Raw genomic sequence first — 15,444 nt, forward strand, 5'->3', positions numbered from 1 at the left:
GCTGACGTTTTGGATCAGGACCCTTCTTCAGAAAACCCTTTCTGAAGAAGGGACACGACCCGAAACATCAGCTTTCCTGCCACTCTGATGCTGCCTGGCCTGCTGTGTTCCTCCAGCTCCACACTGTGTTATCTCTTCTTAGCCTTCTGTTCTCCAAGGGAAGCAGTCCTAACCTTTCCAATCTGTTCTCAGTACTGGAGCTTCTTGTCCCTGGAACCAATTTCATAAACCTCCTCTGCACTCCCTTTAATGCATTGTCTTTTTTAATGTGTTCCTTCTTCACCTGAACAAGGACTGAGGCTCCAAAAGCTTGTGTTTTCAAATAAACCTGTTGGACTATAAACCTGGCGTTGTGTGATTTTTGACCTCCCTCTTTCCATAATGATGATATGAAAGGAGGTAGATGTGCACAGTGCCTACCCTCTCCCATTAGAAATTCTTGATAGATAGTAAATTAATGAGACTTTCCTGGTTCTGTCCCAAATACCTCCTGTTTCCATTCTCTCAGGCTGAGGAATTTGGGGTGATTTTGTTTGAAGGAAAAAAATTCACCATTGTGTGGGTCTACTTCAGTATTTTTAGCCCACTATCCCTCTTCCTTGTGTGCCTGGAGTGAACTAACAATGCTATACAGAGTCCTCCACAAATTAGTAGCTTCTAGACAGCCTGAAACCACAGCTGTGGTAACATTTGCAATTTTTACAGGGAGTTTTCCTTGCATTCCCAAGGCAAGGTTCTTGTGGTGGGATGAAAGAACCCCTCGATGATTCCTCATCAATGCTGCCTTTAATTTTTCACTTGGATGTTTCACTGGGACACTCTTTAATAATTCTGTGCAATAGATCATTGTACACAGCAAATCTATGGCGTAAAGTAGGAACAAAGGAAGTCAAGATGTAATAGAAATATATTGCATAGAAAATTCAAGAGACTAGAGCATTCAGAAAATCACTGGAACTGGAGTACGTCATTCAGCTGATTAAGTCCACTTTGCTGTTTTTGTTAGACATAGTAGTTGTCTCTTACCAATTGCAATTGTCTGCTTTATCTCCATTTCTTTTTAATATTTTTACTCCGATAAATCCCCTTACTTGCCAAATAATTGAGACTTGAATGCGCTCTGCATCTTGGCAATATACTCCAATTCCAAATCCAAATAATCAAACTCCAGCTGCAATCCTGAGGGAACAAGACTTCTTGATACTTACCAATCCAAAAATATCTCTTTATTAACAATTCTTCGTCTTTCTTTGGAAAATATTTGTGGCACCAGCCCGTCTCCAAATGCATTACAGTGCACAGTTTTGGTTTCCTGTTTTAAAGAAGGATGTCTGTGCCTTCAAAGGATTACAGAAAGGTTTCAGGAACAAGAGCATTGTCCTTTGAAGATGGGCTGAGTAAATTAGATTTATGTCCTCTGGAGTTTTGAAGACCTTTAGAAGACCACTCTCATTCTTTATAATATTAAGAGGTGATCTTATTGAAGCATTCAAGACTGTGAACAGGCTTGATAAGCTAGTCTGGGAGAGGTGCTTTCCTTTTGTTAGGTCATCTAAAACACGGGGATGCAGGCTCAGGCTCTGGGATTGGTCATTCGGGACTACAATGACAAGTGATTTCTTCACTCAGAGGTTTGTGAATCTTACTAATTGGCTATCTCAGAGTTTTGGATGCTCCATTGTTGAGGATATTTTAGATTGATCAGAGTAGATTGATTTGTCTCTCAGGGAATTAAGGGCTATGGTAAGTGGGCAAGAAAGCGGAGTTGAGCTGGAAGATGAGCCGTGATCATACCGAATCAGAGAGCACGCACAAGGGAGCTGAATGGTCTACTCCAGCTCTTATTTCTCATGTTGCATTCTTATGCACAAACCTTTAGGAAAATGTTTAATGTCATATGGTACATAACTGAGAGAAAGTTGTTGACTGCAGATCAGTCATGGGGTTTGAGTAACCTGATTTGGTCTACACAGCTCATGTTGTCACTTGGGGTCTAATAGTAAATTCTCTGCTCTCCTAAAGCTTTGATGGCTACATGACTTTTCAGCAATCATTATTCCATTGCCTATGTATAATTTTCTTCCTGTCAAAAGGAAAAATATTATGCTTTATTTTTATATGTGAATTTCACCAATTAAGCTTTTGCCTGGTCTTCTTGCAGGTCATTCAAACCAGACTTTGTTGTCATTCGCCAGCATGTGTATAACATGGCTCACGGTGAGGACTACCGTAATCTCATCATTGGCTTCCAGTACGGCAGAGTGCCTTCGCTGAATTCTCTTCAATCGATCTATAATTTCTGCAACAAGCCTTGGATGGTGAGTTTAATTACCTATGCTTGCTGTGCAGACATTGCTGTGGTATGTGTACATAGTCTGAGAAACATTTTACCACAGCACTCTAATTCACCTAATTGTATGTCCATTTCAGTGACTCTGCCCTGTGTGGGCTCATCATCCACAAGTTGGGTAAACTTTGGCCCCTAATGTAATTTTGGGTGGTTGAGCTCCCAACTCGCCAGATGCATAACAGAACAGACACAGAGTACTTTAACTTCTGGGACTGATTAAGATGTCTTTGATGGGTTTCTGATTCAATTAGTGGAGACACAAGTAAAAGAGCATTGACAGTGCAATTTCCAGCAGACCAGCCAAACTGAGAATGTGCATCTTAAAGTGGGGTTTTAAAGTTTTTGCCTGACTTTGCTGCAAGAAGAAACAAGCAGGACCCCATGTAAGTCCTGATGATAGCAATCAGGGTGAGGAAGCAATTGATTTCAGCCATTGGAAGGAGGATCCCACAACAACAAGTACAGCAGGCGATGAGAGAGACTGCTGAGGTTGTCACCTTCAGTGCATCACCTGTATAGGGGCTTGGATACAGTGCAGGAAACCATGTAATGATCTCTCGAGCAGTGAGGGTGAGAAATGCTCTTTGTTTGCCCATTTCACTCAAGCACACGTGGCAATAATTCTGTTCCCCACCACTTTCCCTTCATTACCCAGCACAAAGATGCAGTTGACCATTTCTCATCCTCAATCAAAACACGCGGTCATCTTTTTGTTGCTGCCTTCACAAAAACCACTGGTACCATTCTCCTCTCACTTACTCAACTTTCTGCAATCACCAACTTCTATTGAGGCTCCTATTCACCTTTAGACTTTAGACGGGTCTGCTTAACACGTCTCCTCCTGATTCCATTTGTGACCTCTACCTCAGCATTTGCACATAAAGTGGAAGATCCATTGAATGAGACACTCATTTGCACTCCCTCCTACTTTTGGCAGAACACTCCACAAGGGAGAGAAGCGAGTCCAACCAATGGTGAACTTCCTCAAGCTAGAGAGTTAGTGCTCCAGTAGTCCACAGGAAATCAGTGATCTATTCAGACTTGTCAGGCTAAGGCCAGGGACTTAGCTGGGACCTTCAGTATTATTTACAGCTTCTTCTGAACTTTTGAAAAAGACACCATCACACAGCAATTAAAATCAAGACCCCTGTTTGATTTTATTCATGAAGTCTTCTCTTTCAGGGTATAAAAAAAATAGAACATGGAACAGTACAGCACGGTACAGGCCCTTCAGCCCACAATGTTGTGCTGACCTATTATCCTACCGAGATCAATCTACCCTGCATGTATGTTCATGGTCTCAAACAGCACAAGTTTAAAATTGAAGTTGGTGAGCTTCCAATGGGAACACTGATGATTTTATCTGATTTTATCCACTCTTTCACCCTCTTACTGTCAGGCAGTTGAGGTTAAATCTGCATCTTTGAAATAGTTGAATGACACAGATTCACTGTCTCATTTAATATTGAAAAATACCCTTTTCTGCATCAGCCAGATTTTGGACACACTTGCATTCCATCGCCCCAGTCATTAGTGCTCAGCCTCAGGAACAAGGCAGTAGGGGGCCCAAGGGCCTTAAACTCACTATAGGTTCCATTTTCTCACAGGGAGATGACCACAGTTTCTGTGCCTGAATCCACTAGGGATGGTTCCAAGAGTCTGCGTGGGGAATGTCAGAAACAAAGCAGTCCCTTGGTAATGTAATCATTCAGCAGGCACAGTGCACAGAAATAACATTGGTACAGTGTGAATCAGCATTTAGAAATTTAGCACACTCAGACAACTTATGGAAATGATTGATGCCAGTGAACTAGAGAAGGTGTGAAAAGGCAGAGTTGAATTTGTAACACAAACCTTACTTCCACATATATTCTTAAACTGGTATTTTGAATGATTTGATCAGCTGCAGTTTCTTTCTATCATTGTTCACAGTTTATATGATAGATATTAAGATATTCTCTCTTTTCCTATCCCATTATCTTCATCTGCCACATCATCTCCTGCTCCTCTCTGTCAACCCCTCCCTTCCATCCTCTCTTCCCCAACCTGTGCCTCTTCATTTCTCTCATTAACTCCCACAATCATTCCATTGCAGTGCCCTCTCCTTCTCTTCCATATAAGCTCAAAAACTCACAAATACTTCATTCTGCTGCTTACATTTTCCCATTCCCTCTGTCAGCCTTCTCCAGTGTTACTGTTGTCCCCACACTTTCTTTCCTTTTCAGGTTCTGTCTGCTGGATTCCTTTTAAAGCTAGTTTCCTAGCATGAAGCTAAGAAGCCAAGAATTTGTTTGTTTCTGGCACAGTAAGCTCTTAAAAAGAATCACGTTAGTCCTGGGAAACTGGCATGGATGGGAATTAGAAAAGAATTGAGGTCAAGTAGAAACGCAACAGCAATACAAAGAACAGACAGGTCGTCAGAGACCAAGATCTGAATATATTTTTGTATTCATGCATGGGATGTGAGCTTGCTGACTAGCCAATGTTTGTTTATCCCTAATTGCCCTTGAGAAAGTGGTGGTGAGCTTCTGCCTTGATCCTGCAGTCTGTGTGATGTAGGGAGCTTTTTTGACCCGGTGACCTTGAAGGAATGCAATATATTTCTACCTCTGAATGGTGTATGGCTTGGAGGGGATCTTGCTGATGGTGGTGTTGTGTATCTGTTGCTCTTGTCCTTCTAGGTGGTAGGGTTTACAGCTTTTGGAAGGTCGTATCAGAGGACTGTTGGTGAAACTCTGCATGCATCTTGTAGATGATACACAGTGCTGCCTCTTTGCATTAGTGGTCCAGGAGCAAATATTGAAGATGATGGCTGGGCACAAATCCAGGCAACTACTTTGCCCTGGTTGAGCTTGAACTTGTTGATGTTTTTGAAGCTGCTCATATCTAGGTAAGTGGAGAGTATCCCCTCACGCACCTGACTTGGAGATGGTCAATAAGCTTTGAGAATTGAGAGGTGAAATCCTAGTGATGGCCAGAGATGAAAAGGGATAATAGGAGCAGCTTTGGTGAACGAACCAGACCTAACTCAGACTTAAAGGCTGAAGTATTCAAGTTTGTCCCATTTAATCCCTAGGTTTGGTAAGGAAGAGATAGACACTTTCTGTATTGGATTTGAAAGGCTGGCACAGCAGTAGAAGTGGCCAGTCCAGCAAAAGACACTGCTATTGCAGAGCAAATGATGGGTAAAGCACACAAAGTTTACTCCCTCTTACCTAAGGAAAGCACCGCTGACTATGAGGAATTAAATGGGGCTATTTTAAGTGCAAAACAGCTAGTGCCAGAAGTGTATAGGCAAATATTACATGTCCTGAAGAAAAGGCCTGACCAGACATATCTAGAATAGGTCTGTGCTACTCATTTTGGCCCGTGGTTATAGACATTTAAGACTGAAGCTAAAATGAAACCTCTGTGAAGTAATTCTTCTCAAGGCATTCAAAAACAATCTAGATGCACATAAATGACCAGCAAGTAGCAGAGCCTAGACAGGCAGCTATTCTGGCTGACAGCCACAAGCTAATACACAGACCCCTGAACAGTGACTCTGACATCTGGAAGCTGTCACGTATCAGAGAGAGAGGCAAGGGTGAGGAAACTTTCTGTGAGATAGGCTGGACAGAAAAGGAAAAGCCAAGCAGAGAAAGAGGAACTGTCTCTGACCATTAAAAGGAGAGATCCAGATGTTAGATAGGTGGGGAAACCACCCCAGTGCTTCCACTGTAGGAAACCAGGATATATAAAGGAAAAATGTTGATTCTGTTGTTTGCAAGAAAATGCAGACTGCACACCAGTATCTGTAACATTAAAGGTGATCAGTGTCTGATCGTATATGACTGTTGACCAGGATAGGTATCAGCAGTTTGTCTCCAAAGGAACATTATTTAAGTCTGTTTTCTCTTCATGGATGCTGCCAGACCTGATTTTCTACCGGATTCAAATTAAATTCCAGTGTTCTGGCAAAGGGCTTATGGTAAAGATGTAGAGGTGCCACCAGTTAAAGTTTGTTGAAAGAGTTAACTTGTTGCAGGCCTGAAAACAGTGGGAATAGTCCCAAGTAGGAAGCAGCAAAGAGGCCATGAAGCAAGAATTGCTTCCAATAGAAGATCTTTTATTCTTCCCACTAGCATCCAATGTTTTGGTGAATGCTGATTTCTCATTCTGGTTGTTTAAAGCAACCAATGATCATTACTATAAAACAAAGAACTGTAGAAGCTGGAGATCTGAAACAAACAGAACCAGAAATTGCTGGAGAAACCAGCAGGCCAGGTAACGTTTATGATCTATTATCAAAAATAACAAATGCTAGAGATCACAGTGGGTCAGACAGCATCCATGGAAAGAGAGCAAGTTAATGTTTTGAGTCTAGATGACTCATCATCAGAGCTGAAGTGTGGAGGGGACAGCATTTATGCTGTAGTTTGGGGTGGGATGTGTGTGAGTATAGAGTGCTAGTGGAGAAAAGATGTTGATACTTCAGATACTTCAGTGATTGGAATGTGAGAATAGCAGAACAATGTCAGATTTGAAAGGGCAGACAGTCCCCCTGGGATAGGGGGAGGGGAGAGAGAACATGATAACATAATATAACATGCTAAAAGAAAGGGAAGAAGTGGTTCACAGTTTGAAGATGTTGAACACAATATTAAGTGCTAAAGGCTGTAAAGTGACTAGTCCTAAAATGGTCCCCGACTTTCCAGTAGCTATTCATTTTAGCACAGCATCCTGTTTGTGTACCCACATATCTGTCCTCGACATGCTGCAGTGTTCCAGTGAACCACAGCGCAAACTGGAGGAACAACATCTCATCTTCAGACTAAGCACTTTACATCCTTCTGGACTTAATATTGAGTTGAACTCTTTCAAACTGTGAACGATTTCTTCCCTTTCTTCTAGCATGTTACATTATGTTATCATGTCCTCTCTTCCCTTGCCCCCATCCCTGTGGGACAGTCTGTCCTTTCAAATCTGGCAGGAGACGCACCATTGCTCTGCCATTCTCACATTCCAATCACTTAATCTGAACTATCAACATCTTTTCTTCACTAGCACCGTACACCCACTGCACCCACACACCCACCCTCCCATACTACAGCATAAATGCTGTCCACTCCACACTTCACTTCAGCTCTAATGAAGAGTCAGCTAGACTTGAAACGTTAGCTGGCTCTCTCTCCATGGAGGCTATCTGACCCACTGTAATCCCAAGCATTGGTAGATTTCAGTACAGATTCCAGCATCTGCAGTAATTTGCTTCTACATTTTGTGCGATCTGTTATTCACTGGGGCATCCAAGGAACAAAGCCAAATCTCAAACCTCAACCAGTCAAATCGAGCTGTTGTTGAATTAAATAAGAATGGGATGCGGATGCAAATCCAGGCACCCTACAGGATGCAAACCTCTGAATTCCACCCGCCAATCTCCGAGAGATCAAATTTGTAAAAATACTTGAATTTAGTGCCTGGATTATAAATCTGGGTAGTAAAGGGTTAGCCCAGGCAGTAAGTCCAGCTGCTAGTCCTAAAGCAGATTTTGAACCAGGATTAGGATGAAGAAAGAAAGTGAATGCAGGATATATGTGTGCTAGCTAACTGATTTTTGCATTATTTCATCTTGCCTTTGTAATAGAATGCTCACCAGAAAAAGAGAAACATTGTTTGCATTTGTACTTCAGGGTTGGGAGGTGTTATGAGAGGTTAAAATGGACTTTTAGTTTCCATCATCTGATAGATATATCTGAGATGTTTCATGAACTGACATGGTTTTTAAGGAAGGTGAACCTAAAAAGGCTGCAGTGATTACCTGATACACTACCCAAGTGCGGTGTGACAATGACCATTGACTGGCACTCACTTGGTATGAATGTTACTTGCCACTTATCCCAAGCCTGAATGTTGCCCAGATCTTGCAGTATATGGATATGAACTGCTTCTGTATTTGAGAAACTGTGAGTGGTACTAAAAATATTGTGTAATCATCAGTAAACATCCTCAATGTTGACCTTATAATAGAGGGAAGGTGCTTGATGAAGCCAAAAATGGCGATGCCTACAGCATTTTCACAGAAGAACTCCTGCAGCAGTTTCCCAGGGCTGAGATAATTAGTTTCCAACAACTTCCTTTTGTGTTAGATATGAATCCCACCAATGGAGACTACCATACTCTGTGCCCTGTTTCCCACTGATTGCAGTTTCCTCGGGCTCCTTGACACCACACTTAGTCAAAATGCTTCCTTGTTGTTAAATGCTGCCACTCTCATCCCACCTCTTGTGTTCAGCTCATTTGTCCACATTTGGACCAAAATTGTGATGATGTTAGGAAGTGCTTGGCTGTGGAGAAGTGACTGAGCTGGTTATTGCTGATAGCATTGTCCATAATCCCTTCCACCATTTGCTGATGATCCAGAGTAGGATTATGAGGTGGTATTTAGCAGATTGGATTTGTCCTCCATTTTGTCAATGAGATATACATGGGTAATTTTCCACCGTGCGAAATTTCCCATGTTATAGATATATTGGACAACTTAGCTAGGATCTGAAGAAGGGTCCAGACCCGAAACATCAGCTTTCCTGCTCCTCTGATGCTGCTTGGCCTGCTGTGTTCATCCAGCTCTACACCTTGTTATCTTAGCTAGGATCACAACCAGCTTTAGAACAACATCTTCAGATTGCTGTGATATCAGGGCTCATAGACTTGCCATTATCCAGTGCTTTTCACTGTTGATATCATGTGGAGTGAATAGAATTGGCTGAAGATTGCTTTACTGAGATCTTCTGAAGGCAGCTGAAATGGATCATCCACTCTACACTTCTGGCTGAAAATGATTGTAAATGCTTCCATTTAGTCTTTTTCACTGAAGTGCTGATTCCCATCATCGTGGCAGGACGATAGAGTTTAGATCTGATCTGTCAGTTGTGGGATTTCTGAACCCTGTCTGTTGTACGTTGCTTTTGTTATTTAGCATACAGAGTCTTGTGGTATATCTTCACTAGATTATCACCAGAAGAATCCTCAGTGCTTTTTACAATTGGGGTGTTCAGTGAGGATGAATAGCAGAGTTTTTTTTTATTTGTTCATTTTTTGGAATGTGGGCATCGCTGGCTGGCCAACATTTAATGCCCATCCCTGGTTGCCCTTGAGAAGGTGGTGGTGAGCTACCTTCTTGAAACGCTGCATTCCTCCTGCTATGGGTTGACCCACAATGACATTAGGGAGAGAATTCTAGGATTTAGACCCAGCGACAGTGAAGGAATGGTGGTATATTTCCAAGTCAGGATGGTGAGTGGCTTGGAGGGGAATTTGAAGGTGGTGTTCCCATATATCTGTTGCCCTTGTCCTTCTAGATAGAAGTAGTTGTGAGTGTGGAAGGTGCTGTCTGAGGATCTTTGGTGAATTTCTCCAGTGCATCTTGTAGATAGTACACACTGCTGCTACTGAGCATTGGTGATGGAGAGAGTGGATGCTTGTGGATGCAGTACCAATCAAGCGGGTTGCTTTGTCCTGGATGGTGTCAAGCTTCTTGAGTGTTGTTGGGGCTGCACTCATCCAAGCAAATGGGGAGTATTCCATCACACTCCTGACTTGTGCCTTGTAAATGGTGGACAGGCTTTGATGACTCAGGAGGTGAGTTACTCGCCACAGTATTCCCAGCTTCTGACCTGCCGTTGTCACCACTGTGGTTATGTGGTGAGTCCAGTTGAGTTTCTGATCAATGATAACTCCCAGGATGTTGATACTGAGGGAATCAGTGATGGTAGCACCATTGAATGTCAAGGGGCAGTGGTTAGATTGTCTCTTATTGGTGAGGGTAATAGCCGGGCATTTGTGTGGCGTGAATGTTACTTGCCACTTGCCACTTGTCAGCCCAAACCTGAATATTGTCCAGATCCTGTTGCATGTGAATATGGACTGCTTCAGTATCTGAGGAGTCACGAATGGTGCTGAGCATTGTGCAATCATTGGCGAACATCCCCACTTCTGACCTTATAGTGGAGGGAAGGTCATTGACGAAATGGCTGAAGATGACAGTGGAGATATTAATTAATCAATAAAAAAGAGGGCAGAAGCTCATAACCAGAATGAGGTTTCTTTGCTTTACCTGATGCTATGGGACTTGATGAATGCCAGAAATAATGTTGAGGACTCTCCAGGTAATTCCCTCCTCACTAGATCATGTTGTGTGGCTGCTGGGTCTGTCCTGATGATGGAAAAGGCCATGTCCAGTGATTGCGATGGTAATGTCTTTAAAGTATGATTCAGGGAGTAAGACTATGTTAAGCTCTTTCGTGAATACTCTGTGGGACAGCTTTCCCAAATTTACTCTCAGATAGTAATAAGAGGTCTTCGCAGGCTCGACTGGTCCTGCAGTGTGTCATATTTGTTTCTGGCAGGGTCAGAAATCCCAGGCCTTGGTGCTGTTCCTTGCTGGCCTTGCCCCCAACCTGAGCACAGCAGCTCCCAGATTGAGCCAAGCATCACAGCCCCAACATAGTGGGCCTGTCCAATCCCCACCCCAACACAAACAGAGAGGGTCTCCTGGACACCCTGGCTCCAGCTATTGGCCCCTGATGTAACCATCTCTGACCCACCAGTTTGGGGCTTGGATTCTGGAGCCTTGGTCAGTGCAATGTGGTGCAGCCAGTTTATCCTTTGGACTTTATCTTGAAGTTTCAAACAACTGAGTCAACCATATTGTGTGTGCCTGGAGTCATATGTACTCCTGACCATGTCAGGATGGACACTATCCTTCCCTGCAAGGCACTGAAGAACAAGTTAGGGCTTTACAACAATCTTATAGTTTCATGGTCACTATTAACAGATTAGTTTTTAATTCCCAATGCATTAATTGATTAAATTGAAATTTCACCAGCAGCAAGGAATAATGTGGCTTGAAGGAGACTATTATCCTGTCAGTCTGGCCTACTTTTATATCTGAATCCCAGAGGTGGAACATTGGTATGCTAACCCTTGCACTATCCAAATTTCTGTAACCTCAGCTCTGAGGATGACCCCACCCAAGGATTGGCGAGGAGATAGTACAAGGCCCAGCTGAGCTGCTAATGTTAAATCCAGCTTTTGTTCTGAAATTTTAAATACTTTAAAATGAAGAGCAAAATTATTTTAACCAGTAGCTCGGAGAGTGTATTCAGGTGAAATAAAAATGAAATTCATTCCAGGAGAATGGAAAGTTAAAATGTCAGGGATATTTTTTCAATTTATGGAATTTCAACTTGGCTCAAAACTGCAATAACTTTGTACATGTTGATTTTTTTTAAATTGGACCTTTCTAAATTTTATGCACAAGTATAAATACCGTGGTAAGTTAGAACAGTGACTTCAGCAGAGTGACTTATTACATGTGATGTGCAAGGCAATACTTGCCAAAAGAATCAAAGAGTAGCTGCTATGCCTGTAACAGATTATTTAGTAAATTATCTTATTGCTGTTTGTAGGACATTGTGTGCAATTTGGCAGCTGTCTTTCCCTACTTTACAACAGTAACTGCACTTCGAAATGTTTCATTGTCTGTGAAGTGCAATGGGAACTGCTGAGCATGTGCATTATGCGATAGAAATTTAAGTTATTTTCTTTTGAATAAAATGTTGAATAAGTACCTGTGATGGCTTAATGTGATACAACAGCACTTTTATTCCAACCTGTTAATTGTGTTAAAGCAAGAAACAAATGGAAAATGGGGTGATTGTCTCTCTGTGCCCATTATTTCATGTAGAGATGGAATTTAATCGCCCACAGATTCCTGCAATAGTAGATTAGTAGTAGATTAGTTATGCATGAGCAACATCCAGGATCTTGAGAATGTGGTCTTTGTAATTGCTTTTCAGTGAGTTTAATTAGAAATGCCTGACAGAATGCAATCTTAGCCCCAATTTAAAGAAAATAATTTTTGCATGTTGCTGCTGAATGACTTTTCAAGCCTAAGATCCTTAAAGCTTTTCTGGGGAAGGATGGTTTGAATCCCGACTAAATATGTTCAATTTGAAAAGACAATGTTTATCCTTGCCTCAGGAGTTGAATAAGTTATAAGAGCCACTCTGTGTTCCTACTGCAGGACTCCACTGTTCGATTTCCTGTCAGACTCTTCATGTTGCACATTGCTAGTTTCGCCCAACTTATGACCTTCCCTTTTAAAATGAGGAACATCTGGCACTTCCTGATTTCAGGATGCTACTGAGGTAAAAGGTGTTGTTGACCTAGGTCGAATGCAACCCCAGCAGCAATTGTAAGGTTGCTGCTTCCCATGTTGTCCTCCTAGTGTCTTTTAGCAAGATGATTACAGTGAATAGATTTGAGAGAGACCTAGGAGCAAGTTGTTTCTGCAATCTCTGACTGAACAAAATAGACAGAGGAAGAGAGAAAATTCAGAAAATTACCAACCAGTTAGGTATGGAATTAGGACTGAGAAAAAAAATCAGAAGTATCATTTCACTTTCCTTTCCTTCAAACTTGGAGTCAGAGTTTTTTTGAAACAATAATCTTACAAACACAGGATTTAAACAATGAATTGTTACCATCTGGTTAATGCAGATTCAATAATAACGTTCAAAAACAGAGTCCGATGCATACTTGAAAAAGTAAACAATTGCAGGAATTGGGAAAGAGTGGAGGTGAACAAAGTCTGTTCAAAGAGTTGGCTGAATGACCTCTTTCTAGTAGATAATATTTTCTGACTTTATCCTAGCAGACACTTGATCACTGTCTGCTTCTCAGCTCATATACAAGTCCAAGAATTAGGAATTGATTCAGTCCAGTTTGATACTTCATTTCCAAAGCCATCTTTTTGTTGTAGCTCCTTTGAGTTAAACTATCAGTGTGGAGAATCGTTGATAGTTTATTTTTGCTGAATGGAGCCATACAAATGGGTTGCAGTGTTCCTGACTCTTTTCACATGGTGCTTTTATAGTCAGCAGATGGGGAAGACTATCATCCCATCAGTCTCAGCTGAACTTAAATTAGAAGAGGATAGGTTTTCTAATATCATAAGTAGTATAAACGAGGCCCTTAACTTCTCTGCTGGCACCCAAGGCAGTGCTTATGTTACAACTCCAATGAAGTCACTTCAAAGTAACCGCTATATGTCCAAAGCTTTTAAGACGAGAGCTGCTGACAGAGGGATTTGTCACTAGTTGAGCCAGCTGCTTAATCCTGCTCAGTTCAAACTGGAAAGTTTAAGAAAGTAATAACAAACCAAAGCAATCCATTTATTTTTCAGTTACTTTTATTCTTTTCAATTTACTGTTCTAGTATGTTGACCAGGACTTGCATCTAAGAGCCTTTGATTGAGTAGACACCAGTTGCTTCATTAGCATTTAGTGTGTCTGTATTTCTGTGTGTAAACATGTGAGCCTAAATGTATACGTTGTGTCTACACCACTGTTAACGATGGTCAAGGACTCTCAGTTCTGAGCCAACTACATTCCCAAGATGACACTCTGCCTACAAATACAAATGTGAGAAGCTGCTGCACGTTAGAGGTCAATGCCTCATCACTAAGAACAAAACAAAGGAAGAAGTGATAACCTACTAGGATTCCCCAGATTGTGACGCTTCCTTGGCAGGAACTATGAGCACTCGTGGTGGTATAAAGCATTTGCTGATGCCTAGTTTTCTAACTTGCGCCCCGAGAGTGTACCCAGAATATTGAAGTATGAAATGCTGGCTGCTGTGATGCATGGGTGTTATCATGAAATAATGAACGGATAGAAGCAGATTTATTTATAATTTTTGTTATCAATGTTTCATTTTCCTGGAACACTGATATCCCGTTATTTATAGAATTTCTTTATTAAGATAAGGTACTTGTTTGTTTCCCCACTGTGGGGCACCCCTGGAGACTAGCCAATCTTTCAATGTGCACCAGCCTTTAATGTGTTTTCGGTATTAACACTCTGCAGTAACTTAAAGGTCCTGTATAGGGAAAAAATAAAGGAGATGCAGAATAATAATTGAGGAGGAAAGTTATTCCAGATTATGCTAAAGAATGATTGGTGTTATAGGATAAGGAAACTCTAGGGAGTTTCAAAGGAAAAGAAACAGTGGCTTTTGGAGTCAGTGTTCTGAATGCTGAAGAAACTAGTAACTCTAAGAGGTATTGCTGGGTTCAGTGATAGATGTTTGAATAGCCTTTCCTCTAGGCTGTTCTTGCTTGTTGTATTAATTGAATAGGTGGCATTGAGACATGGCCTGGAGATTAATACCAATATTACTTACACCAACCAGCAGAAGCTGCCTTAAAAACAGGTAAATGTTCAAATGGGAAAAGGACTCAGTGATAGCAGGACCTGGCAGTGGCAGCTGTCTGATTTCCTGTTCCAGCTAACACGTAGCTGCTTCCTCGTAATGATGACCCTGTGTTTTCTTTATACAATCCCTACAGTGCAGATAGAGGCCATTCGGCCCATCAGATCATAACTGACCATCTGAAGAGTATCCCACCCACACCCTATCCCCATAACCTCGCATTTCGATTGGTTAATCCCCCTAACCTGCACATCCCCAGACATGATGGGGCAGTTTAGCACGGCCAATCCACCTAACCTGTGCATCTTTGGACTGTGGGAGGAAACTGGAGCATCCAACGCAAAGCCATGCAGACACGGGGAAAAGCTCCACACAGACAGTTGCGCAAGGCTGGAATTGAGCCCGGGTCCCTGAAGCTGTGGGGCAGCAGTGCTAACCACTGAGTCAGTGTGCCACCCTCTCCATTTTCATTCTCCATGTCCATGATCCCTCTCAAATCTTCATCTATGTGTCTTGGCTTTGGAAAGCAACACAGTCCACAGTTCAAGCTTTCAATACTCACTCTGAACTGATTAATACATACAACTTGCCAGCTTCTACCAGATCAATTTGCACACAGGGACAGCCACAAATCTCCTGCATATAAACAATATGTTTTATGCTGACACGGGCACAGGCATCTTAGGCTCTGAGCTTGCTGTTAGTATTCACTGAATTTAGTGCTCAGTTACGGGTTGCCACCCCTTATGTGGCTTGTATTGTTTTGTTAGCGCACTAAGGTCATGAGCGCCCTAGCGTCACAATCTGTCACCCTCTGTTTCTGAGTTTGCATTTTTAGC

At 42.0% G+C, this 15,444-nt stretch overlaps 1 protein-coding gene across 1 annotated transcript in view; it reads left to right on the forward strand.

Moving 5' to 3' along the window:
* The window catches only part of LOC109931766 (synapsin-3-like), a 201,409-nt gene that overhangs the window by 81,101 nt on the left and 104,864 nt on the right, over positions 1 to 15,444 (forward strand). Inside the window, exon 4 of the mRNA XM_048607621.1 lies at positions 2,162 to 2,318. Coding sequence (XP_048463578.1) covers positions 2,162 to 2,318 — 157 coding nt within the window. The remainder of the gene's footprint in view (positions 1 to 2,161; positions 2,319 to 15,444) is intronic.

This window comes from Rhincodon typus, chromosome 18 (genome assembly GCF_021869965.1).
Source record: "Rhincodon typus isolate 14 chromosome 18, sRhiTyp1.1, whole genome shotgun sequence".
NCBI lineage: Eukaryota > Metazoa > Chordata > Chondrichthyes > Orectolobiformes > Rhincodontidae > Rhincodon > Rhincodon typus.